The sequence below is a fragment of the Suillus clintonianus genome (genome assembly GCF_016758775.1).
Source record: "Suillus clintonianus strain FC179 chromosome Unknown DEU56scaffold_134, whole genome shotgun sequence".
In the NCBI taxonomy this organism is placed as follows: domain Eukaryota; kingdom Fungi; phylum Basidiomycota; class Agaricomycetes; order Boletales; family Suillaceae; genus Suillus; species Suillus clintonianus.
This window is the reverse complement of record NW_024539358.1, coordinates 11,199-36,160: the sequence shown is the minus strand read 5'-3', so window position 1 is coordinate 36,160 and position 24,962 is coordinate 11,199. Positions and strand designations below refer to the sequence as shown.

General features: G+C 48.4%; 8 protein-coding genes across 8 annotated transcripts; 2 read left to right on the top strand and 6 right to left on the bottom strand.

Annotated features, from left to right (window-relative positions):
- Positions 1–3,389: 3,389 nt before the first annotated feature.
- On the bottom strand, positions 3,390–3,867 carry DEU56DRAFT_835877 (uncharacterized protein; the record flags this gene model as incomplete). Its single annotated transcript, XM_041354769.1, has 1 exon — positions 3,390–3,867. Exon 1 carries the CDS (start codon positions 3,573–3,575, stop codon positions 3,393–3,395), a length of 183 nt encoding a protein of 60 aa, XP_041202580.1. The 5' UTR covers positions 3,576–3,867.
- A 1,203-nt stretch (positions 3,868–5,070) lies between these two features.
- On the top strand, positions 5,071–7,096 carry DEU56DRAFT_835871 (uncharacterized protein). Its single transcript, XM_041354768.1, has 2 exons — positions 5,071–6,152; positions 6,220–7,096. The coding sequence occupies exons 1-2, from the start codon at positions 5,373–5,375 to the stop codon at positions 6,763–6,765; spliced, it is 1,326 nt and encodes a 441-aa protein (XP_041202579.1). The 5' UTR covers positions 5,071–5,372; the 3' UTR covers positions 6,766–7,096.
- Positions 7,097–9,397: 2,301 nt separating this feature from the next.
- Positions 9,398–11,171, bottom strand: DEU56DRAFT_835864 (NAD(P)-binding protein). The gene is made up of 7 exons (XM_041354767.1): positions 10,981–11,171; positions 10,570–10,927; positions 10,304–10,499; positions 10,046–10,249; positions 9,970–9,995; positions 9,591–9,916; positions 9,398–9,535 (listed from the first exon to the last, which is right to left on the bottom strand). Exons 2-7 carry the CDS (start codon positions 10,778–10,780, stop codon positions 9,458–9,460), a joined length of 1,041 nt encoding a protein of 346 aa, XP_041202578.1. The 5' UTR covers positions 10,781–10,927; positions 10,981–11,171; the 3' UTR covers positions 9,398–9,457.
- On the bottom strand, positions 11,172–12,706 carry DEU56DRAFT_904778 (uncharacterized protein; the record flags this gene model as incomplete). The annotated part of the gene is made up of 8 exons (XM_041356681.1): positions 11,172–11,216; positions 11,268–11,573; positions 11,626–11,793; positions 11,835–11,950; positions 12,000–12,080; positions 12,111–12,219; positions 12,500–12,614; positions 12,672–12,706. 6 exons carry the CDS (start codon positions 12,704–12,706, stop codon positions 11,671–11,673), a joined length of 579 nt encoding a protein of 192 aa, XP_041202577.1. The 3' UTR covers positions 11,172–11,216; positions 11,268–11,573; positions 11,626–11,670.
- Positions 12,707–13,648: 942 nt separating this feature from the next.
- Positions 13,649–15,946, top strand: DEU56DRAFT_747065 (cytochrome P450; the record flags this gene model as incomplete). Its single annotated transcript, XM_041349250.1, has 14 exons — positions 13,649–13,841; positions 13,892–14,027; positions 14,076–14,131; positions 14,188–14,320; positions 14,374–14,525; positions 14,588–14,724; positions 14,760–14,889; positions 14,957–14,970; positions 15,022–15,217; positions 15,275–15,331; positions 15,385–15,409; positions 15,469–15,612; positions 15,667–15,804; positions 15,868–15,946. The coding sequence occupies 14 exons, from the start codon at positions 13,649–13,651 to the stop codon at positions 15,944–15,946; spliced, it is 1,590 nt and encodes a 529-aa protein (XP_041202576.1).
- A 332-nt stretch (positions 15,947–16,278) lies between these two features.
- DEU56DRAFT_835838 (UPF0005-domain-containing protein) lies at positions 16,279–17,936 on the bottom strand. Its single transcript, XM_041354766.1, has 10 exons — positions 17,613–17,936; positions 17,484–17,556; positions 17,417–17,427; positions 17,296–17,363; positions 17,062–17,238; positions 16,956–17,010; positions 16,852–16,903; positions 16,631–16,802; positions 16,560–16,573; positions 16,279–16,500 (listed from the first exon to the last, which is right to left on the bottom strand). The coding sequence occupies exons 1-10, from the start codon at positions 17,790–17,792 to the stop codon at positions 16,457–16,459; spliced, it is 846 nt and encodes a 281-aa protein (XP_041202575.1). The 5' UTR covers positions 17,793–17,936; the 3' UTR covers positions 16,279–16,456.
- Positions 17,937–18,814, bottom strand: DEU56DRAFT_835835 (uncharacterized protein). The gene is made up of 4 exons (XM_041354765.1): positions 18,795–18,814; positions 18,689–18,743; positions 18,093–18,633; positions 17,937–18,027 (listed from the first exon to the last, which is right to left on the bottom strand). The coding sequence occupies exon 3, from the start codon at positions 18,612–18,614 to the stop codon at positions 18,186–18,188; it is 429 nt and encodes a 142-aa protein (XP_041202574.1). The 5' UTR covers positions 18,615–18,633; positions 18,689–18,743; positions 18,795–18,814; the 3' UTR covers positions 17,937–18,027; positions 18,093–18,185.
- Positions 18,815–19,811: 997 nt separating this feature from the next.
- On the bottom strand, positions 19,812–24,931 carry DEU56DRAFT_918460 (uncharacterized protein; the record flags this gene model as incomplete). Its single annotated transcript, XM_041358122.1, has 24 exons — positions 19,812–19,950; positions 20,000–20,051; positions 20,102–20,296; positions 20,350–20,452; positions 20,509–20,541; positions 20,622–20,642; positions 20,700–20,852; positions 20,903–20,980; positions 21,038–21,127; positions 21,184–21,265; positions 21,314–21,440; positions 21,494–21,541; positions 21,596–21,662; positions 21,718–21,805; positions 21,865–21,908; positions 21,965–22,100; positions 22,153–22,237; positions 22,289–22,452; positions 22,504–22,873; positions 23,994–24,201; positions 24,254–24,484; positions 24,540–24,626; positions 24,677–24,703; positions 24,761–24,931. 24 exons carry the CDS (start codon positions 24,929–24,931, stop codon positions 19,812–19,814), a joined length of 2,799 nt encoding a protein of 932 aa, XP_041202573.1.
- Positions 24,932–24,962: the final 31 nt, after the last annotated feature.

Sequence of the window (24,962 nt, the reverse complement as noted above, 5' to 3'; positions counted from 1 at the left end):
GCTCGGAAATCCGTGACCTCAGACAGAAAGACCCACCATGCTCGGAACCAAAATGCAAAGCAGTTGCCCTATTTTCTGCAAGACGATCGTATCGATCATTCACAAAGAACATGCGCACCACATGTATACAGAACAACGCAGATCTGGAGGGCGTGTGCAACTGTGTCCAAAGAAACATCAATGATTGGGGAAACTCGTGAGAGAAATGACTGGCCAAACTTGAAGTTGCCCACCGTGGCAACTTGTTGGCACCACAATTCTCCAAGATACTATCCTAGAATAAACCGTCTTTTCCAACGGCGCCGGGTCCCTCAGAACTGAACAACTAGTAAGTCGCCTCTCTAATACAAGTTCATAAGAAACACAGTCCCAGCTTCCCGTGGATAAGCGTGTTCCGGTCTTTGAAGGCTCTGTACTTTCACCGTGACGGTGTGGGGCCATGAGGCAGCTTTCAACGCACTCGTCATCCGGTAGTCCATACTTTACGGACAAGCCTGTCCCTGTCGCGCGGTTTCCTCAATCATCATAGCCTTCGCGCCAGCCGGATGGGCCTTCACGCGTATATGTACCTCTGGAGACGGTGACTGGCAACGGGACTTGCATGTTGTAGACTGGGTGATCGTGGAACTTGCCAAGTTATCTACTGAGCAATATAACATGGCCCAGAGGATGACCGCTCATTCAAGCATGGTCTCGAGAAACCTTATTTGGTGCAGGCTTATGCATGCAGTGACTTGCAGTGTACCAAGATATGGCTTACTCATATCGAGTCCAGCTTTGCTGTGAAGGACCTACCGCGTTGCGTATATGAACAGACTTTTGAGGTAAGGACATCCTTTCTGAACTAAACCCCAAACCGTCACACATTCGGGTCTTAGGTTTTGACATTTCAGTGATCGGCGACCAGAAGCATCAATCATCACTTTTCACGCTATCAAGTCCATCTTAGCACTGGCCGTACACGTCATTTCTCATTGAAGCACAATCAGTCGCAAGTTGGCAACCTCACTGCGCCCAAATGTCATACCCGAGACGTAGAAGTAGTTCGTGGGCAATTGGTTCCCTGTTGTGAGTATATCCTCGGCTAGTAAGGATCAATGATATCTCACTAGTACAAAAGATCACTGTCAAAACTTCCATGAAGTGTAGAAGCACTGACACTGCCCTCAAGGTGTTGGGCAGACTTCCTAGACAAGCGAGAATGTTCACGTCTTATCGAACTCTTCCCAGCATCAGTCTACCCACGAAGAAGGATAAACACACAAGGTGGACAAGTAGCATTGCCCTTTAATTAGACCAGTAAAGTCTCACAGACGAGTACCCCAAGGACGCGTCTGGAAAGTGACACTGGAGACTCGACAGCCTCTGGAGGTACGCACTGTCATCCTGACCTTGTTATGTGGAGGACAACGGGGTATTAACATTGCTCGGAGAGAACTCGGGAGTGGAGGATATCGTCGGGCGACAAGAATCACAAGGTCAACCACCAGGTCAGCTGGATAATTTTGGAAACGCCAGTGGGTATCTGACTGAGAATCACTATATAGGATGCCCCACGAACCCTGCAGTCTTCTCTGTTATCCTTTTGCATCTTCAGTGCGATGTTCCACAATGTTCAACTACCCCTAGGACGAGCAAGAAACTATCAAGGTCGATATCCGTCCTCTGGTAAGTCAGGTCCCATTTGAAAATTAACTCATTCCCACCAATCAGAGGCTGTTCAGTTGGTGACTCGTGAGGAACCTTACAGTGCAAATATAGCAATCTGTCCAATTATATCGACGCGGTCCAGACGGCGGCCGGGTCAAGAATAAGACACTTCCCCATTAATACTGCGCTGGCCGGTAGCACACTCTAACCTAGCGTTCAAGGAAACTGTTCGATTGACATTGATCCCCACAAGATTTGAATCCTCGAAACGAGATCGAGATTGACTAGGAAAGACATCAGGGATCTAGACACAGTACGAACAACTCTTTCAAGTCTATCTGACCTCGACTTCTGATCGTAATCCACTCCAAGATGAGTGAGAAAGATACCGAGTCTGGGCTTACAGACATGAAAGTTTAGGTTTACAATGACCTCAATTTGATGCTGCTGTTTCCAGAACGATTCGAATGGACCTTGATCATAATATATTGTGCAATAAGAAGTCCTGAGCGTCTGAGACTACAAGGTCCTTCAGCAAAATAGGTCCGGGATACGGCTCCTGAAATCCAACACAGTCAAGTTCTCTATGTCCCTCCGAAATCTTTTCTACATATACCAACCTCTAATCGGGTGTGGTTACAGGCACTGCACGAGTTTTGTCCTGAAATATGGCCATGGCCAAGCTCAGCACCCGGATAACTTCCGCATGGATCTGTCAACTCGACACGGAACCCCGGCGACGACCGAATGATCCTTGGTATAACTTACTGGTGTTTCCCAAGAATCCCAACGTCAGCCACTGGCAAGTGTCATTGAAGCCGTCTGGACATTAGGTTTATAAGCAGAGTGCCTGAGACTCTTATCGGACCCTGCATAGTTTGGTATGAAAGGGGGACAAAGGTGAGCATCTAATCTACGCTCCTAGCACATCTGCAGACTGACATGAAACTCGAATTCGCTTCTATACAATACCCCCACTTATCAAGGACGTTTTAGCTCGTCGAAGGCCAAATCATAATACATATATTCCCACCATCACCTGCGCCGCGTTCGCTGGCTTCCATGTATCATTCCATGGACGCTAAAACTCATCCGCCCCATGCGAATGTGGATAATTAGTTAATGGGAAATGTCTAGCAAAGAAGAGCCCGCATTCAGGACGACAGGTCAGTTACTTCCACCGAGTATGTCCAAGTCATATGATAAGCATAATTGGGATACTCACCTTTCCTATAGGGAAATCGAATCGAGGGTACTGCCGTTCTCCAACATCATTTCAAGCATCGGTCGCCGGTATGGCTTGACGCGGCCAAATGGCCAATATGGCGCCTCCAACGAAATAAGCATCGGATCCACCGCAGTGCTTTACTCCACCCCACAGGACTCCACACAAGCGACTTTCTATTAAACGTCAATCCACTTCCACTTGCATATATCTCTCAAGGAGTTTGCGTCATTCACAGCAACTAAGTTGCTATATTATCAAGCGTTCAACGTCCAGCATCCAATGGCCATTTGGTCGCCTTCAATCACGTGGTCACCGGCTCCGCGGTCAAGAACCCGGTCATACCTGCTATTACAAGGCTATCATTCTCTTCTCGCGAGGACCATTCAAATAACATCGGAGGCAGGTACGGACATGAATGAATCGCTTTGTTGTGATATGCGATTGAGACAGATATTGTGTTCCACTGGCAATGACCTGACCATTTCGACAATCATAGGGCGCTTCTGGCCGGCGATCATCCGATAATCAACAGCATCGCACTGATGATGTACACGATCGAGTCGCACGAAGCCATACTGATTTGTCTAAATGACTTATCGATGAATAACGAGAGGCCACGGATAAGAACGGCAATCGCGAAGATGTCAATGTCAATGGTTATCACGGAGGTGATGCGCTTGTTTGAATTGATTGTCATCTGAATGGTGAGAAGTTGCCGTATCGAATCTAAATGTTACTGGAAGAAGTGGCGGACCACCGGTGCTAAGACCTGAATTCTTAAATTCCTGGAAAAGGGGCAGTGTGCTTGATCTAGTTGCATTCTCGATCATCCATTGCTGCTGTGGTAGTGTCGAATGGAACGCGAGTCGGCGTCTCGAATCGACAATCGCATTGCATATAGATGTCTTTGATGATCTCGAGAACCACAAAGGCAGTGCAAAAGCTGTAGAGATCTAGACAAAGAACAATACATGAAACAATTATGGAGGTCTCAGCGAAAACAAGTCGATCTATTGTTCATGGTACGACATTAAATGGAATGATAACACACAATGTATGCTCTTCCCTATGGAAAAGCAAGAATGCCCCCCAAAATATCGCAAAGATGATCACTCGCCGATCGGTCGGATCCAAACGTCGAAAATAAATATAGTTCGACGGAGCGAAAGCAGGCCGAACCTAGCCTGGCATAACCTAACGGCCCTTTCAAAGAAGAAATATATATTATCGACAAACTCTAACGTATGATGAACTTCCAAGAAGCGCTTAATCTTGGCAAATGCGGGGGTGATGCACACAAGCATGACGATGATTATGATCGCAATACTGACTGCCATGGTCATGGATCAACGTCTACCAGGCACGCCGGAGAGATGATCAGGTGTTGACTCACCAGAATTGTACTCAGTACGCCAAGTCAGGGTAAGCATCTGGTAACGTGCACCATGGGACAGGTGGGACGAGTGAAAAATTCGGAAGTACGGCGGCCAATGTAACGAGACTAGTAAAACCTTGCCTCATTGCTCGGAGGTTGCGGATCGAACGATGAGACATGCAAGGGGTAGCCTGGGGAAGCCGAAACTAGTACTAAATCAGTGTAGGGTCGGAGAACTCATAGGTTGGCGGAAATCGGACGAGGGGAGTAACGCGAGCTGACTAGAAGAGGGGGATGATATCTCAGCAGGCTGGGTGACGCGGTCGACGGCAGTTTCAAGGATTCCGTAGGTCGCGACGCCGAACGGAGATAGCAGCAAAATAAGTCCCGTGAAGTAACGTATAAATATTAAAAATTGAAAGAAAATAGCCCATGGCGGTGCTGGTATACCCCTGGCCAAAGCTGGGGGGATAAGAATTGTGAGTCATTGATCAGCTGCTGTGGCGCACCAGCATATAGGGAACAGTGCGGTCGGTGTTAGTTGATGCGGTGAGCACGGCTCACGCAATCCTCGGGGAGATATGGCTGAACAATGCTGAGTAACATCCGGAAGAGAATGATTTGCCGCGGAAAGCGTGTCTTCGTTGTCGGCTGAGCGTCGACGAGCCTGAGACTTAACTTAAACGCATGTTTTTAACCGACGTTGGAAAAGGTAATTTATCGGCGTGGCGCTGACTTAAAAAGGAAAGTTAGCGGACGAAAATAATTCTTGAAATGTAATTGTAGTTTAGTACAGAAAAGGAAGTCACCCAGAACACACTTGAATCTGTTCCGTCATCTATGACACCGGATCTAGGTCAAGCCGTTTTCTGGGGTCGCGGGATATTGCCGTGAATCGTGTGCTGGGTTTTACATTCAAATCACACATGCCATGCCTGGCAATCTCCTCCAACGAATCTTCCACTTGCTTCCCCCTTATTTCCTGCGCTGAGCTTGGACTCTTTTACTACGTGTCGTCCTCGTGTTTTCAGCGAGGCGGTCTATGTGAATCACAAGACCCACAAGACATAAGCATTGCCCAAGCGTTGCAAAAGCACATACTTAATATCATCCTCTCCCATGGCCATCCGTTTGTTGGAACCATCATCTCCTCCCCCTTCTGCTTCCCAACAATATCTCTCGACGATACCCCGTACGCCTAGTTCTCTTTCTACGGCATCCTCGAGAATCTGTGACTCGACTGCGCATACGAAACGTGTCCCATCATCTCGAACCCATTCGCCACGAAGTCGCGTTTGCACACCGAATAAGCTAACCACATCTTCCCATTCACAACCTACTCTCGCAATGTCTATAATTGCTCCCAGTCCTCGCACCCCTCAACAGGGCAGTTCCTCACGCATCCAGCGACCTCACTCACCTCCGCCACGACCATCCTCACGGTCTGAGCGTCTTCTGCGAGATACCCTCAGGAAAGACAATACCCTTCGTACCACCGCCACCTCCCGTGCACGTTCCAGGTCGCGGTCAACATGTAGTGACTGTGACGACGACGACTTCTTCCAACCCGTCCTGATCTTCCAATCCTCGCGCAGGAATAGTGCTGCTTCCATACGGAATTTCCAGTCGAAAAGTTTCTACGTTCCGAATGAGAACGAAGACTCGTCCTATGCTCAGCTACTCAGGTCGAGCTCAGACTCAGACACCAAGGGCTACCCTATTGCTCCCGTCCAGCAAGAGAAACTGGATGACAGTCTTTCGACATCATTACCACGTTCCTATGTCCTGGGAAGTGATGCAGCGCCTCATGAGGCTGTTCTGAGATCACGCTTAGAATGTGTCCTCCAGCGGGGAATTCGTGAAGAGGAACGGCGAATAAAGAGGTCGCCTGATGAAGAGGTGAGCGCTCATGGTGTACGACACACCCACCCCTGAACTAAATACTGATATGTAACACCCTGTTCAGTCTTCATCAGCATCTCCACCCTCATCAGCGCGCTCGCTCTCCAATTCATACATAAATTCTCAATCATCTGAGAAAACGCATATGACTGCACCTGAAGTAGTGGAGCCTTTGATACTACCATCAATATCATCAAAACGCAGCCGAGGGCATAGATATTCGCAGTCGGCGTCTACAACTTACTCGCAAAAATCGCCACGATCACCACAATCGCAGGGAGAGACCTCGCCGTGGATGTCAACGCCTCTCCCACCTTCGCCATTCTCGACTCCAACAAAGAAGTCACCTTCTTCACCATACACTACGCCCTCGTCGCCCTCACCGAACCAGGCGATTCTCTCGAGCTTTTCGAGCGCCAAATCCCAAATACCAGTGAATCCACCGCAGTTTGATCTGCGCGCGGCATCACAAGCTTGTAAGCAGGTATCGGGATACGTGAGTTTTGCGAGCGTCGCTGGCCTTGGTGCACCGCCTGGTGTGGGCGATGACGAGGCGAGCATAAAGGAACCACAACGTGGCCGTGGGCGCGGGCGGTGGTGGGTTTTCTGATTTACAAATATTGGGATGGATATTTTGGTTTCCGGAAAGAGGACATCGCGATCATATTGGACGACATCCTGAATGCGAGGAACAAGACTATGTTATGCTAATTTAATCCCTTGTCGACGATTTCTGGAGGCTTATGCCTAGTATGCCCGCGTATGCATGGACGGGTGTCTGCTACGTCTATGGTGTAGCCCTTGTTTGTACTCATTGTGTATGATGCTATAATTCACCTCTGATGCAAAATGCGTTGGATTGCGCACCCGTGTATTTCACATATACTTAGATAGCTATGATACCCCGAATTATAATGCATTAGCTGCCATGGAAAGCAACCAGTATATGCAGTGAACTTTTAGGACGTGGCAGACACAGCCGCGATAAGTCTCTTTGAGTTGGCGGTCGCTGAGTTACGTTGTATATACCAATCTACTGCGGAAGTCGAAGTACGGCCATCATTGGGAGGAACGTGGCGTATGTAGGTTGTCCAAGCAATCAGTGTGCGAGTACCGCCACGTCGCTTCCGCATGAGAAACCCAGCTTATCACTACATGAATCGAATGTCGAAAGGAAACGTGTTTAGATTAGATTTCGTCTGGGTGCAGACCTGGCAGATTGCTACATAATAACGACGTCAATGATCAAATCTCCGCGCCCCGAAAACGATCGTATCGCCATCTATTAACTTACCAGCACAGCTGATGAACTTGGAGCCTTAGGTCAACAATCGAAACACCCCTTGAATAGAATTAGGTATCGCCCGCCAATGATATCTGATACATACCCACATGTGTACAGTACAGCCCGGAGATATCTGATTAGTGAGGTGCTTACTGTACGTGAACGATTCAGAACCCGGATAGATCCTTTACGTCGTTGCGTGAGTATGCACACGTTAAAAACGTAGGTCGCTTGAGAGCTGTGCAGTGTCAAACAAGAAGTTGCGCACGTGGAGCTCTGGAGAACCGTGGGTAGAGCCTTCGCTAGGTACCTGGGCGCATAAAATTATTTAAGAAAGTTCTTAGGAACGCCCTCCGAATAAATCTCGCGACTCCATGGTCACTACCATGGATTCCCCGGTTCGATCCGAGGCATCATCACACTGGCACACAAGAGCAACCGCAGCATGGTAATATCCTTCCAAGGAGTGAGGGAGGATCTGATGCGGACGCGCCGTGAATTATTGGGAATTCGTGGGTGCGTTGGAGCGTGTTATCTCCACAAAGAATTCGGTGACGATGACAGAGGCATATTCGCTGTGAGCTGGGAGTAGGCTTTCGACAGAAGATTTCTGACGACAGAAAACATAATCGAATATAGAGCACCACCCTAGTGATTGGTCCCTGACCGTGGGCTAATCAGGAGCTCCTCACTACTCCTCACCAGCGTGATCCCGGAACTCAAACGGAGCCTTTGTAGATCACGCTGGTGGCCAATCAATGTGGAAAAGATAGTTTAATACATAACCTGAGTGTTACCAACCCCTCCTTGGTAAGCTACCAGGGCTCTAACCTCCTAGATTGGTCGTCCACTTGGTTGCTTACCGATCGATGTCTGCAACTCGGCTATTAATATGATTGGGCAGCTTCGCTGACAAGAGCCCCCCATGCCATGACCACAGCCTGTATATATCATGCAGTCATACATGTGCGCAGTCATGCACAATGCCTGTGATAATCGCTAGCAGGCTGGCTCACTTTAAATTTGCCATAAACGGTTCAAATGACCTTCGTTATAGCCAGGTCAGTAACGATCGATGAGTCTGCCAGGCACGTATTCTGATACAAAAGCGTGACACCCCACTACAAGTTTCATGTCGGCCAAGGCACGGATTCAGAGCAAGTAGTCGTGCTGGAATGAATGTCCAAAAGCTCATATACCACTGACTGCGCTGTAAAGTCTCCGACATATACATCGTCGGACAGAAAGACATGCCGAGAGTCATACCCCTCACCGGTTAGATCAAAAGGGCACAATAAAACGGGGTTGGAAGATCGTAACTTACTAACAGGGAACCATGAAAATGTGCAGCTTCGTTGGAGGGCGAGATGTTACCTGTGTAACAATCGGGTACGAATGCATATGGAGAATGGAAGTCAATCTGGATTGCCGACTGAGAATTGAGCAAGCAATCGGGTACGTAACGTATGGAGAATGGAAGTTGATCTGGATTGCCAACTGGGGGGTGAGAGTAAATGAAGAAGTGAGATTTCACCGACAACTAAGGGGTAAGTGAACTCACACATGGCAGAGTCTTGCAATCGACACTACAGCGTACACATGTGGAGAAGGTTGAGCGGAACCTAGAGGTATCCGGTAACGCGACAGGTCGAGACATCATGTAGAATGGAGCATATGTGCAGTCCTGACGCGACGTCGACGAACCAATTCAAAATCCTTTTGCGCACCATTACTCTTGTCACAATGCAGTAATACCAGAGTTATAGCCCAGAGGTACCAGCGGTTGGTTCGAGTGTGATCACAATTCTGTCCTGGGTGACAGAATGCGCCCGGATACAGAAGCCAACAACGATAAATGTATCGCCATTGCGGACGTACAGTTTCTACATCAGTAGATGAAAAGATCAGCAACTTAGCTCCTTATGAAACACAATGCTGAACTGCAAGGCACCACCAGGCCACTCGACAGATAAGACAAAAGGGCTGCCATTCGCTTTATTGTGACAGGACCTGGGTACTACCTAGCCGGCAAGTAAGAGCTCACGATCTGAGACACGCGACCATCTACGTTCGATAAAACCTCGATGGTCTCCCCCTGTGAACGTAATTCAAGGGACTGCACGGATTAACCTGAAACTTAGAAAACTTACCCAAAGTCTCTCAGAGAACGCTTTGCCCTCAGCACTCAACAGGTAATCACATTCCTCGACGACCTCGCAACTTGACATATACTTCCCGTGCATAGCCTGCGCATTTGTCGCTAGAGCTGCATAGACAAGATTGCGACTGCCCATTTCCGAGGTTCTTGCGCGAAGAAGCCACTTCACGAATCCAAGAACCATACGTAAGAGCCAGTACTTTTCAAGTTCCCGTTGTAGGGAAGAGTGGCAGAATCCCGGGTCAACGGTAGTGACAACTAGTGGAGTGGGAGAAGGAAGCCGGGCAGAAAGTTCGCGCACGAATGCGACCTGGAGCACTATGTAACTAGATTCAGTAAGAGTGGAGTCATTTTAGCAAATCACGACATACACTTCGATAGGTTGTACCTGGATGCCCTGTACAGATTCAATGTGGTTCTGGAGATCTGAAAATGACAAGCACCAACCCCGACACCCCAAAGTTCTCCGCATTAATAGCCCCTAATACGTGGTCCCAATTTTGTGAACCTGTCAACATGGGTCCCGCAAGATAATGTCCCAAACTTGACACTAAGACCAATCGTGATGGATCATCAGAGGTTGCCGAACGGAGCAGATGAGGCAGAAGGAGAATGCTCAAAAGGGCGATTGAGAGATAGTTGACTTGCAATCTTTCGTTATGTGAGAAAATCGGAATATGCACGGGACGAAACTAAAGCACATACATTACTTCCCAATTATCTTGGGTTCGGGCATAAACCGGCGTGAACGTACCCGCGTTGGCGACGAGGATATTCAGGCGTTCCGGCCCTTCTGCACCGAACCTGTCAACAAAAGAGCGGACATTGTCAAAAGAAGACAGTTCCAGCGGCCATGAATCGAGACTGGATGGTTGAGTTCCAGTGCAGCGTTTGCGGAGAACTAAGAACATCGTGATAAGCGTGACTTGTTTACCAGTACACCAGATGAAGATTATCATTATCATACATACCTTCCAGTGTCTGCTCGCACTTCACTGTGTCTCTACATGTCGCGATAAGCAAGCTGGGCTTCTTGTTCGCGAAATGGGTCGATGCCTCGATTCCTAATCCAACATTCGCTCCAGTTAAGACGAGCGTCTTCCCGTCCACCAACTCTCTTGGAAGGGGAAGGTCTCGTCCTTGCTCGCTCAAGAAACTCCAGAAGCCCTTGAACTTGCCCATTGGTAGGAAGGGAGATGGTTTACTCCGAAAAGATTTCGTCCGCTGTGATATAACAGGGTATCAATGCGCTTCCTCGTGTCCTGTTACTTTAAACGGTTGCTGTGGGCGCTATTCGCCACCAGCTTAATGAATTGTAACATGATGATCCTGAAAATTCGAGTAATAAGTTACAAGAACTCGTATCGCAACCCTGCACTCACTGATCTGTGCCCGTTGCCTTGAAAAAAGAACGACCGAGGAACAGTGAGGAGATTCGGGAATGCTCGGCTTTGGTTGGTCAGATACTTAGCTTGAACTCTGGAGGAGGATAAGTCGCAGTGGGTCGAATTCATGTGTTAGACTTTTAAGCAGATTATTAGTATGTTGAAAATCGTGGGCTTGCGGCTTGGCTGCGGCTGTTGCAGGCGCCAGCAGTGCGCACGCCCCCTCAAAACTGCTACTCGGACTCATTAAATTTTAGCGCCATATAGTACTAAGGTTGACGTACACATACAACCTGGACCCGAATATCTCGGTAACCTGTTGTATTCAACTTGTTGCGCCTGCCAGTGGGTTCCAAGTCTTCTGATCATATCACAGGTTCAACGAATTACGGCGTTTTGAAGCTAATGTTGTTGATGCCGCGCAAACTTCAGTCCAGCAGACCGGATTTCTGCCACCGCGCGGTCTAGTAGGAGGCACTAGCAGCGATCAGCTGAATTGCATCATATTGGATGACCTATATGCACGCACTTCTTGACGCGGCAGTACTAGTGGGCGGCCGTGTGTTGACGCGGCCACTGTGACGCCAAAGGTTAGTTGAAACAGTTCCTTCGAGTTCGGTTCCGTTGTTCATCCTTCTACAGGCACTACTCTTGTGCTTTTATTCATCCTTAAGACACACGACATTATCATCCAATATTTTGTTTTCCTCCCTTTCTGGGCCTCTGCGAAGCACAGCGACTTTTCACGGGCGCACATTCTTCAGAATACTCGAACACCCTTGCTTCTAGTGTGGTCAGGGCACTTGGGGTCTACGTCAGCCATGGAGTTGTCAGCTTATCGTCAGATCAACCCAAGCTATCTTCAAGAGCTCGCTATCGTCCCACTCCTTCTCCCGAGCTTGCGCACACTTTTTGAAATCACCGACCATGCACCAAAGGCATGCCACCGAGCCATTTTTCGACTTCACTGGAAACATTGTATGTTCTCAGAGAACCAACGTGCGATTTTTGCATACTCGCGAAAAGAGATGTCACCGCAAAATGGATGATGTATGCACGTATGTCGTCTACTTTCTTCTTCGAACGAATGATGTAGTCTATCACAGGATTTGATATACCTAGCACACATGGTTGCAGTGCTGACGCGCAGGGTGGGGTTTGACGCGGCATGTAGGAGTGTGACGCGATCGCGATGAGGCACTGACGCAACGCAAGGAGCTTGACGCGGCCTGGGGGCTGTGTAGATTCAGATGTTTGGGAGAACCTGTGGTGGTATGAGTGATGCCAGTCTGGATGAGGGCAAGGTTCGATGGGGCTTGGCGTAGTGGTGCCAAGGCTGCATAGCGCTTGACAGGGTGTCACAAAACTTCACACAGGCCCATCTGAAAACCATCATTAGATCACCATAAGAGACGATAGTGACAGGAGGGTGCCCACTACAAGTGAAACATCCCGGGGCGAGCTGTACGAACGGGACTAGCACTGTAAATGCGGTGAGAGGTGCATCTCAGCACACCAGGGCCTGTACGCAGATCTGTGCACGCTCAGATATTAAAAGTCTGCGTTGAGAATTCATTCCGAGCGACATAACATGGTTCTTGAACACGCCCATGGCATGTATGAGCTGGCCCCTGACAATAACAAAAGAACAAGCTCAAACAAATCATGATAATAGAATTCGAACCAACCGGTGCAAAAGCGGTGCCACTACAACCGCCGTCATCATGAATCATGATCATGATGTATCCCCTCATGTAGTTGGTAAAACGCGCGCCCTATCAGAAGATCTGAAACTAATCGCTGGTCTAAGTCACATTGGTGATGGGCGAAAGCCTTGGGGCTCCACATGGCGCTAAACCACACCGTGATCAGATATGGTTGGAGTCCCTAACGTTTTCAATGCGGATATTGCCTCTCTTCGAAGGTGAGTATCACGATTCATGATAGGTCATCCGCAGAAATGAACGATAAAAGCGCGATATCACTGATATTCGAGTTGAAGGACCCTTTTAATCAAGTCATCATCCTGACGGCGAAGCCAACCAAACTCAAGCCTACGATTACATATTCCGCAGTTCGCTATTCATACAACGCAGATATCTGGAAAAGGATTAATGTTTGTTCGAGACGTCACTGCGCTTCGTTAATTCAGTCAAGTTCAATTTGGACGGCCACTAACACTCCTTCCCCCATTATGACTTCCTACTCGGAATATGATTCAAATCGGCACCCACAGTTCTCGATATCCGCACCCCTTCTCGGTCACCGCGCACCGCACTGATCACAACTCTCACATACTCAAGACTCAAGCACAACACTTTATGCTTATCTATGACAAGTTCCCTATGTACAGTGACAGTGCAAGTCACTGCTTGAATTCAATCTTTGCTTATTCCTGTTCATCTCGGGCAATATTGACTGTATCAACTGCAACTCATTTTACATAAAGTTTGATTGAAGCCATTGAGATTGTAAGTTTGCCCACCGGATCCAGAATTTGACTAGAATCTGACACTAGTACTTGCTGCAGGAACATCCCGCACTCCTATTACGGCTAAATACAAATTGACCGTAGAACGTCGGCACGTTGTCAAAGCGTATATAAACCGGCCGAGGTCATGCTCGAGGTCTTTGAGGTACAGTCACCATAGTCACTGTTCAAGTTATGGCCCCCACCCTCGCGATTGCCCTCCTATCGCTATTCTCTTTTGTGATAGTGCGATCCTTGCAAAAGAAGAGAGATACTAAGGGGCTTCCCTTACCCCCTGGTCCTCCACCTCTCCCTTTCGTTGGAAATGTGGTCGGAATCGACACAGATCATCCTTGGTTGGCGTACTCAAGATGGGGAGCCGAATATGGTACGTAGAACAACCACTTGTATATGTGGATGTCCTGAACTGTGACACAGGAGAGATCGTATACTCTCGACTCTTCAGTCAGGATATCGTGATCATCAACTCCGAAAGAGTTGCTCATGACTTGCTCGACCGTCGTTCACATAACTATTCCACGAGACCCATAGGGCTTATGCACGTTCTTGACTTGTGAGGCCCCTTCTATCGTTTGTATGCCTATCGTTCAACGATTCCTAGTTTCGGCACCGAGTTTGCCTCTATCTTTCTACCATACTCGGACAGGTGGAGACTTCGTCAGTATAGCCCTGAGGCTTCGAGTTCTCTTATCTCACTTGTTACGTCTCCTTAGACAGGCGAATCTTCCATCAAGCATTCCGCTTAGAAGCAGCACCAGCCTTTCGTCCGATTCAGATGCGCAACGCTCGCAGTTTGGTGTCAAACTTATTAGTATCTCCGGAGGCTTATGGTGCCCATCTCCACACGTTAGTTATCCCCCTTTCACCTATGACGTAGCTGAATCATGCTTTCTCCATAGATTTAGCACGTCCATCATCATGTCAATCGTGTATGACTATTCGACAGCGCCCCGTGATGATCCTTTTATAGCGCTTATCGAGCGTTCACTTGCGATATCTGTAAGAGAACTCAGGCCTGAGGTCGCAGCTGTCGTATCAGAATTCCCGATATGTACGTATTGTTCTGCACCATCGACCTCGCTAAGCTGTGGTCTTATTCTTTTATACTCACAGTGGAGAAACTTCCTCCCTGGCTCCCTGGAGCGAGTTTCGTAAGGGGTGCAATACTCCAGAGAACCCTCGTTCCCATAATTGTGGACACGCCCTTTGAACACGTGAAGAAGAATTTGGCAAGTGCCAAGTGCCTCTGCGTATTCAGTGTGATTTAAATACTGATGATTCTTAGGCTGCTGGAACGGCTGCACCATCCATGGTGTCGGATGCATTGCGTCGTATACCAGAGAAAACAAGTGATGCAAAGGAGGCCGCTGTTCTTGAGAAAGCGATCAAGGAAGCCAGTGCCTCTGGTTATGCTGGTTCGTGATGAATCTGCCATGATCACGAATGTGTTTCACATATTTCTGATTTTCCCCGTGCTTCTAGCTGCATCGGAAACAGTATGTCTTGATGAGATTTCTATTTTAGCTATCAACTGACTAAAGACGCAGACGACTTCCACTTTATATGTCTTTTTGCTTGCGATGGTTCTTTACCCTGAGGTGCAAGCACGCGCTCAAGCAGAGATTGATTCCGTCATTGGGGAAACCCTCGAAAGATTTCCTGACTGGGACGATCGCGCTTCTATGCCCTACGTCAATGCCGTCATACAGGAGACGCTGAGGTGGTTCCCCGTCGTACCTCTGGGTCAGTGCTATTGACTCCTCGAACGCTAGTTAATACGATCATTAACCGTGTGTCTAGGCATTCCCCATGCCACGGTAAATGAGGACGTCTACGAAGGCCATTATATTCCAAAAGGTCAGTTTACACAAACAAAAAGCCCTATTTCCGCTCAAAAATCTTTTGACAAGGTGCTACCGTAATGGCCAACACATGGTAATTCATCATGTCAAGTGAACAAAGATCAAACCATAATGATTTCCTCATATGCAAAGGTCTATGGCGCGCAACCCAGAGAAATATCCAAACCCGACGAAGTTCATGCCCGAGCGCCACATGTCAAAGGTCTCCGTCGAAGCGCCATCAACACATGGTCCTGATGACATTTCTTTCGCTTTTGGATTCGGAAGACGCGTTTGGTAAGATTGTTTCGAAGTTCATGGATAGATGGTTTTGCCTCATCTTTGGAGCAGTGTTGGACGTCATGTTGCGGATGCTTCTTTGTTCGCTGCTGTCGTGAATATTCTTGCTTTTTTCAGGGTGGAACGGGCGTTGGGATGGAACGTCGGGCCTGATGCTGAAGGGGTGAAGTGGACGGGAGGCGTGACGACGTGAGTTGTATCCTTGAGGCTCCTTCCTTGCAGTTTATCTGAGCCAACCTTGAACCGATGCAGACATCCTGTGTTCCCTTGTATTTTTACCCCTCGTCACACGGAGGAAAGGGTGTCGCAGTTGATGAAAGCGCAATGCTGAGAGCGGATGCGGATCAAATCCGTGTATACTTGTATGATTTGGTGTAATTCCTTGTGGCCATGTATTAACAACACTTTCATCTAAAAAATTACTAGTACCTTAGATTCGACAGCTATGACCCCCTTGTGATATATTTCTCTCTAGTTGTGTTGTCTATCGTCTCAAGATGAGAGAAATATATCACAAGGGAGTCTATCAGTTACCTAGAGCACTTTGGTGAAGTTGTTACGCAGAATTATTTGATAGTTCTGGTTTGTTCGATCGGCTTCGATGGGCCATGTATACTTTAGACGAGTACATAATTACTATCTGCGATTTGCCTTTGTATGCGGACGATAGTCTGACGCTCTTATAATGAATCCACTTGCACCAAACATGCACGAACCAAGTTCATATCATTCTGTCGTTCAGTCACATACGAATACCACATAGAAACCGTCCGTCAATAAGAGATATCAGCCCATAACCCACAAACTAGCGCATAAATTACACCACCCCGTCTTTAACAATCTACCGGTCCTGAAGGTCATTCAAGAGACGGAGGATGTTGAGGACTGTAAAAAGCGATGATCAGAAAACATAATTCTCATACAGATCCGCAGAGATAACGTACAAAGATTGATGAAGCTAGAAAGCGAGCGTCCCGTTAGCCGTGTAAAGCATAGAAAGGGGCAAAGGACCTACTCAAGGTACAAACTGATCGAGCCCATGATAAATTCATCAGGCGAAAGGCGCTTGTTGATGATATACGTGTCGTAGACAATGTAGCCGCTGAAGATAAGGCATCCGCCAATTGCAAATATGATGTCCATCGTGGAGCTGAACGGAATAAAGATGCCGACCATGCCAGTCATAACTGCGGACGAAAGTTAATTTCATTTCTAGATATGAAATGTGATGCATACGCAAGGCGACAAGACCACCAAAGAGCCAGGGGCCGAGACCGGAGAAGTCGTACTGAACGAGATTATCAGTATAGGGTATCATTGGATTAGTCTGAGGAACGTACCTTGGACTGGAAAGTGAACAGAGTCAAGCCCAAGAATACACCGAGCGTGATGAGTCTGACAAATTGCTCAGCCATGAGTAGAACGAGGGGATCGATCGGGACGTACAGTGCTTGCAGAACAATGATGTTATCATAAAACGCAGTTACGACACCGAGGGTAAATGCTTCCATTACCGTGAAGGTGGACAGCAAAACCAGGTTAAGGGGATGGCTATGACGCTTCCAGTACAGCAACCCAAGGTTGATTAGGGTACCAAAGAGAGGGACATAGAATGACCAGGTGCTGAGAAGCACCACAAGTATATCAGAAGCGCGTCATTTTCGGAGCATGAGGACGCACTGTGTTGTAACCCAAGCTATAGCCTCAAATGACTGGGAGATTCCGCCTGCGACGATACAAGTGGCGAGCTGGGGATGAACGTGAGTATATGCCACAGAAACCAATGCGAAGCACCCCGTACAATCTGGCAAACTGCAGCAAGTGGCTTGATGAGCAAAATATACGGACGAAGAGACATCTGCACGTACAGAGAATGGTGTAAACCTTGCGAACGAATGCGCTTCGAACCTCAGGGGAGCTCTCGGAGACCGTAACGCCGTACTGCCAGAAGGAGTGTCAGAAGGGCCATGTAACACATGGTTTCTCGAAAAAAATACCTTGAAGTCGTCAGGAAGGTCGCCTTGTCGGGGCTGATCATAAATCCCACCCCCTGGGGACCTGGAGCGACCTAGTAACGGCGAAGTGACATCGTCCTCAGGAGTAAATTTCACAGGCTTGCTAGACGAGCCAGACGGCAAATACGATGGTGGTGGAACTGGGTATTGGCTTGAGCTCATTGTAGTAAGAGATAATGGGTGTGAAGGCTTCAACCGCTGCGGGAGAAGGGTGATTTAAGATGAGCGCCCAAACCTTGCTGAATAATATGTGGCTGTGCACAATGGTGGCCACTTCACTGGCCAAGCTGCGTGTTGATCAGAGGCTCTACCGTTCATCCACTCATGGCAGTACTACATAGTCATGTTATGGACCTGTGACGGATGACAGACACAGTCTGGCCATTCAATATTAACGGTCCGGTTTCCGGTTACACGATGCAATGATGATTAATGATACAGGCCAATGACACAAATTGCCAGATTCTCCAAATTTCCTCCTGTACTGCCGACCGAAACATCCTCCGAAACGTGTCAGCCGTGGTCAGCTTGAGGAGGCCTTGTGTCATCAGAGATTCATGCGGGGCTAGGAGCGGCTGCGGGCGTGGCCGTCGGGCCAGGAGGATCTTGGGAGTGTGCATTCGCCGCAGCCTCCCCTGCAGGAGCACTTCCGGAGCCGTAGTCTGCGTTCTTGATCGTCCTCTCCCTGAGCACTCCTCGTTTGGTCTTCTTCTCCCTTCTAGAGATCGGCGCCTCTTGCTCTTCACGCGGCTCAGCTAGATGAACGGGACCTGGCGCAGCCTGTTTAGGGGCCATCCGTTGTTCACCCTCGCCAACCTTCTTTCCTTGGTAAAGTCTGTTGCGTTGGTGGGAAGGATGTGACACGTGCGGGATGCCTGCGGCGTCTTGGGAGGCACTGCGTATCGCGATGTTGGAGCTAGGCATGGCATGGGCAATGTGGATGGTGGCCGTAGCGAGGGCTGTGACGAGAATGAATGCACGCATAATTTGATGATAAATGAGGGTGAGGTAGATTATGATAGTGGGGTCGTATGTGATTGTTAAAGACAAGACTGTAGTGGGTAGGGGGTTCAGGCTGCCCGAATTTTATATCTCCGGCCAGGAGGCTGACAGGTACGCCGGTATCTGCCTAGGCTTGTGAGGCTGACATTTTTGGTTGAGCAGTGGTCAACCGCACTCCGTGCATATTTGTGTTCATCTTATTTAACTCGATTGTATTGAAACGTGTTTTCTCAATTGTCGGTTTAGAAGTTATCCCGTCGACGACCTGCGAACCGTTGCCAGAACTCCCATCAGCAAGCTGTCGTATTGAAGCAGCATCCGAGTCCAACAGAATTCCGGACATCATATCCTTGCCGGACAGCATCGTGCATTCAGAGTCAGTCACAAACAAGCTCTGCGTTTTCGGCAAGTGCAGCTGAAACACAGAGCTTTGTGATTGACATGTTGTGAAGTGGCCTTGTCCCTCTATTCTGTCAACATGTCACGGTGAAGCAATATGCTGTGAACCTGTCACTAGTAGGCGTTTGTCACGAACAAACACAGCACCAGTTGTGTGGGCAGAGCCTTCATCTACCCAGCGCGTATAACCAGGCCACCGAGATGCAAATGCGAGGCCACACCATGCAGGTAGGAGGTATCATGCGCACCTGTCTGCGGTATCCAGCTGATGGCTCCGTCTCGAGCGAGCAGCGCCCAGGATCGAATCAGCGATGACTGGTGGGATGAGAGGGTGGCATGGAGTCTGGCAGGATTCCAATGTACACCGGCCAGCACTGATCCTGCGTCTACCAACCGAGGACTGGCTGGCATGGATTCTATGACCTTTGAGCCACGGTTCTACGTAGATTTATGAATGGAAAGGTGGGTTTTCGGGAGAATGAGAGAACACATTAATATTGCGGGAACTGACCGAACAATGGCTGTAATCATCATAATATATCAACAGGCCTTGCGTCAGTCTTTGTGCACTATCATTATCACCAAATTGTAGCCTGCAAGTGCCACCGCAGCCAGACTGTGTCGTCAGCAATATACATTTACATTTACATCTCTCATCGACAACACCTAGCTACTTTACAATCGAGCAAGTACAAACGCGGATCTCTAGCGTTACATATCACCGTAAAAAGATATTACAAACATAACAGGTGGACCATCGATTCGAGAGCCTCTCAATGCTTATTGGTTCACCACACCAGTGCGTAGAACCCCAGCCGGAAGCGTCAAGAACCGTGTTAGCTTGCGCCACAAAGGAAGGTTGTCCAATCGCTGCGACTTCATAACTACTTTGACGTGGTGGGTGGATAGATGCTCCCGGCTATACGATACTGGTTAGTGTACGACCAACACCATGACAGATATCTCACTTTGAGGCAGCCAGTGCTCGCGCGGAGCGCATAATGTTCTCAATCATCTTCCCTAATAGCACCGTTAACACCACGTTAGCAGCAGCAGACGATGATACTCACCATCCAACTGGTACCACGAGAGTTTCTCGATTTCGCGAAGGTGCGCCAGGTAGTCCGTTTTCTTCTCATCCCCGAGGGAGGAACTGACAAGCGTATGCTCACTGGTCGATTTAAGTCCAGCGGACTCTTCTTGGCCAAAGTGACAGAGCCAAAGCCGACGACGGGCTGCAGCATCCAGCTCAGGGAAATCAACGACTTCAAGGGAGGATATTTAGCGGTTAGCAGCTCACATCTATGGGGTTACGCACCAGCCGAAAATAACCTCAGGAGGTCTTTGTCGCAGACAGTTGTTACCCAGAAAGAGATACAATCATCTGACTCGAATTGTCGGAGAGTAGCATGGACGTCATCCTGACAGCATATAAATTAAACATTGAACAGTCATACTACAACCGTAAAGAACATACCTTATCACGTGGATATGTCCCCTTCAAGAATACCTGTGCAGCACGTCTCATAAATCATACATTGGAAGGGTTTCAGACACGGTACTTGCATCGGCATCCTTCACCACAATTACCGCGTTCCAAGTAGCGGCCAGCTATATAATGGTCATGTCTCGTCAGAAGAAGTATCACAAGTTGCAAGTTGTACATACCGCCATGTGGTTAGCAATGTAGGGCACCAGATCCCATTTGTTGTCTGGAAAGTCGTGAGCAGACATAGTAAACAGAGGTCTCTTGAAAAGATTGCAGACAGCATGAACAGTTGTCATTCTGCCAGTTCCTAGTGGGCCATTGAGTAGGACATTCTATGAAATGGTAAACGAGAGACAAGTCATGATGGTGCTTCAAAACACACCTTTCCTTTACCCATTCGAACGGGATGTGGAGTGCCTAAAGAACAGCCGGTAGTATCCACTAGTGCTTTGATAAGATCCTGCAACAAACAGTTTAGCTTGCAATTCAACAATGACAGACATACGGACACCCCTACCTTGGTATTGGTTTCCAAGATCAATTTGCTCCATGCTTCTTGATCATACTCGATGGGCTTCAAATCCCACACACGGAATGTTCGCCACTCCTGCAAACGACAGTGAACTTTGAACATCGGCGGGACATGTAGTGCCATTTGCTTACTCGTGCTTCAAGATCGCACCCACCAATCCAGTAAGGGAGGCGCGCGACGTACTCCTCCACGTTGTCAGGAAGTGGCATACATCTGTCGTGCTCCTTAGTCTCGACACGAAAAATACTAAATGCCGCTTACAGATCTGGGCTGTAGCCTTGCTGTGCACGGTGAAAGCCAATTGGGTCTATAATCACCCGTCTCGTACGTGGTTTCACAGTATGGTAGCTGGACACTAACTCGTCCCGCATTCGTGTGTCATCATAATCTACAAGTGAGAGGGATTAAAGCAGCGCGATGACGGTGTGATATAGTACTTACACTCCGCATAACAAATTCTGCTATAGGAGAGGTAGAGTCGCCCACGTTCTACAATGACAGTGATTCGACATCGTAGCAACAGAAATGTTATAAATTTCTTACCGGTCACTTTAGCAAGCATTTCATCCGTCATGCGTTGAAGAACCAAGGAGGATACCTCTCGAGTTCCCTAAAATTGTTGGGTAAATATATTGTGGGTTTACGCCGTAGAGCTGTAACAGTACCTGGTAAGATTGTTGAACAATAGTTACAGTGCGCTTCTGGAAACCAACACCATCCCACTCGAAATGCTCCATCTCGAAGAACAGTTGCCTGAACAAGTTCAGTCAGAATTCAACGGATAACCATGTCCCCAAGGGGGTTGCACTTACTCCCTCTGGTCACTGTAGTAAACACGTTTCAAGCCTACCAAGACCTAACATGCAGTGTATCATTATTGACCGTGAACAAGCGAACAGAAGTAGTGCTTACAATGCGCCTCTCGACATCCACGTCGTCAATTTCAATCCCGATGTTGTAGGCGTATGACCCTCCTTCCTCATAGTAATACTCGAGAAGGTCAAATGAAATTTTATTGTTAGAGAGCGACTCTTCAAGTTTCTTAGCCCTGCATGGTTATAAATGACACGATAAGACACGATGAACTGAAGCACACGCACGTCTGATTGCATTCCGCTTCAACGACCTCCAATAGTTTGCCTAAATGCACCACAAGATCAGCAATGTACTCGGCCGCCGCTTCGCCTATTCATTATGATTAGAGCGACTCGACGAGATGAGCAATGCAAAACGAACTTCCAGAAGACACATTGAACCCGAAAACTTCGGCTGTGGATGTCGAGTCTTGCGGAGCGCCCAAGAGGTCGCGTGCATCTTCCAATCTGGACCGGAGTACCTTCATCTTTTGGAAAAGTCGATGGATAGGGTATTCGAGGGGTTTGTCGTCCACAAATACTGTACTGAGAACAAGGTATCAATACCTACGCAAATCCGATTCTATGATGACATACCGCAGAAAGGAGACCAATACTGAACTGAAGTCGCTGAGCACAATCGGCGGATTCTCTACGGACCTCTTCAGTACGCATCCCATGCACTGTATTTTAGTATAGCAAAACTTGCCTCCCTGGCTCTCGGGGCGGATGTTGAGATAGAAATAATCGTCGGTATCTCGAGCACCCACAGGCGAAACGGAGCTATACCTATCAGGCACCCACTGCTTGTTGTACCGACCCCTTGTGCACCACAACCCATTGAACCAGCGAGCACACAGAGTAAGCGGGAACATACCGTCGCTGCCATCGACGTCCAACATGGTCATCTCCTTCCTCGTGATACCCAAATGGAATCCTTCGACGCTGGCGATCTCGCGAATATGATCTGGAATCAATGTGGCGCAGTGAAGGAGCAGACGGGGATCGGGAATATGAGTATGATCTGGAATCACGGTGGCGCAATGAAGGAGGAGATGGGGATCGCGAATGTGCACTGGGTATTAACATTACTGGTGGTTCAGATGATACATGGCAGGGAGAGTGCAAATGTTGTGGATTTAGAGTTAAGCCAGGTGCTCCTTCTGCAAATGGAACTGTAACATCGTACACATCAGGCAGCAAAGAGTCTGAACTCGATGGCGTACTAGCGCAGAGCGATTCAGACATCAGATGGGATTGTGGTGGGTTCTAAAACGTGTCAAAAACCAACCGTACTTATATGAAGTCTGAAGCGCTAAATTAAACCCTAGGAAATCCTGCAGCCTCTCAGATTCGCTGAAGATTGGGTTCGGCTGCTGTGCACAACACACACACCAGGCGGTGAACGTTCCTGGGCGCTGCGCCGGGAGTTCAGTACGTAAGGATCGTAGACAAAGGAAGAAAACACTTACCAACAGTATCTCGGCCCTCACAGATCGCATCAAAAAGGAACAATAAGTTACAGCAAGTGCCACGGGATCTCCCATCGACAACGCAATCCCCAAAGTTCGGTACAATGTCACAGATTCGGAGAAGAAATATACATGCACCCACCACAATCATGTTACAATCCATGTCGCTGAGTCAACGTCAAATACGATTATTCGGGTTGGCCACAAGTGTGCGTGCGTAACGTATATATGTAGGGTCATGACACATTGTGACGCAGCGAACGAACTGAATCATTCTTGTGCTCGTGCTGAAAGTCGGCAAAAGAGTCTAATCGTAGCATCGTTCAGCAGCTCTCTGCACGAACAGGTAGAATTGGACTTCACCTAGTATCAATTAGGTGACCTTGCTATCACAGCCCAGTCCATATGACTGTTATCCAAGTCGAAACAAATCAAGAATCGTGAAACGGAAGATTGACATATCAGCAACACTGGGGGATCATAGAGGTTAGGAGACCCGGATGGGAATGCCAGCATGGTGCCCGAGTGGCGAGCAGCTGCCTTCGCATCAGTGACTGGCATCTGTATAGTCCACGGCTGTGCAGCAAATGAAGAGCATGATGCGAGTCCACCAACGGGGATTGTCGATGGTGGCAGTAGTATGAGAGGGAGTGTCGGTCGCGGATGTGGTGGTGGTGGTGGTGGTGGTGGCAGCGGGAACAGCCTGAGCAAGTTTATGACGCGACGACAATGCTTGAAATTGGCTTTGAGCTTGTTTCTGTCCTGGGGTTTGAGCGCCCTGCGTTGTGCTCTTTTTGTTCGGGGGTGGGGCAACGTGTAAAGCCTACGAGACATATAAACACAAGGAGCATGGAAAGGGATGTGGACATGCATACTCTTTTATACTGCGCGTTCATGACTACAACTTCCACGACATGAGCCTGAGGTTGGTGCCAAGAACCCTGCCTTGGGTGCTGCTGAAATTCTTTGGCATCGTGGCTGTCAGGGTGAGCACGATGGAACAACGAGGACATTCGACCGAAGAAAGCACGCGCACCCAACCCCAAAGATGGTGTGACGTCGCGGGTGCGATTTGAAAAGGGATGGGGATGATGTGTTGTGGAGGGCTGAGAGCATAGGGGTGAGATCAAGAATTAGTTGATTGAAATGATGTCAACGCACGTGAACACGGTCTCGCACGTCGTCAAAAAACCCTTGTGGTATTCGACTTGCACCCTTGATGTGGGTTAAACGTCGCGTAGCATCAGCCTGGAATGTTGATCTGGTAAGCATTCAGGTTGAACAGGCATGCCACGTACGTTCAAAGACGGGGTACCAGCTGCGCCCTGCTAGTGAGAGATCAGCTTATCAGAACTCATCGTGAAGATGATACATGCACCAACTTCTTTGAGGACGGCGTGAATGTCCCAAACGTACGCGTTTTTATCGTCGCAACATGTAACTAGCTGTTTTTTATCAGCTAAACAGGTCGCAGAGTTCACGTCGCGTTCGTGGTCGAGGGCGCTGATTAGGAGGCCCGTGTCGAGGTTCCAAGACGTGCTGTTTTGTCCCATGATTAAAGTTGCCGTGGTGCGGTTCAGGACC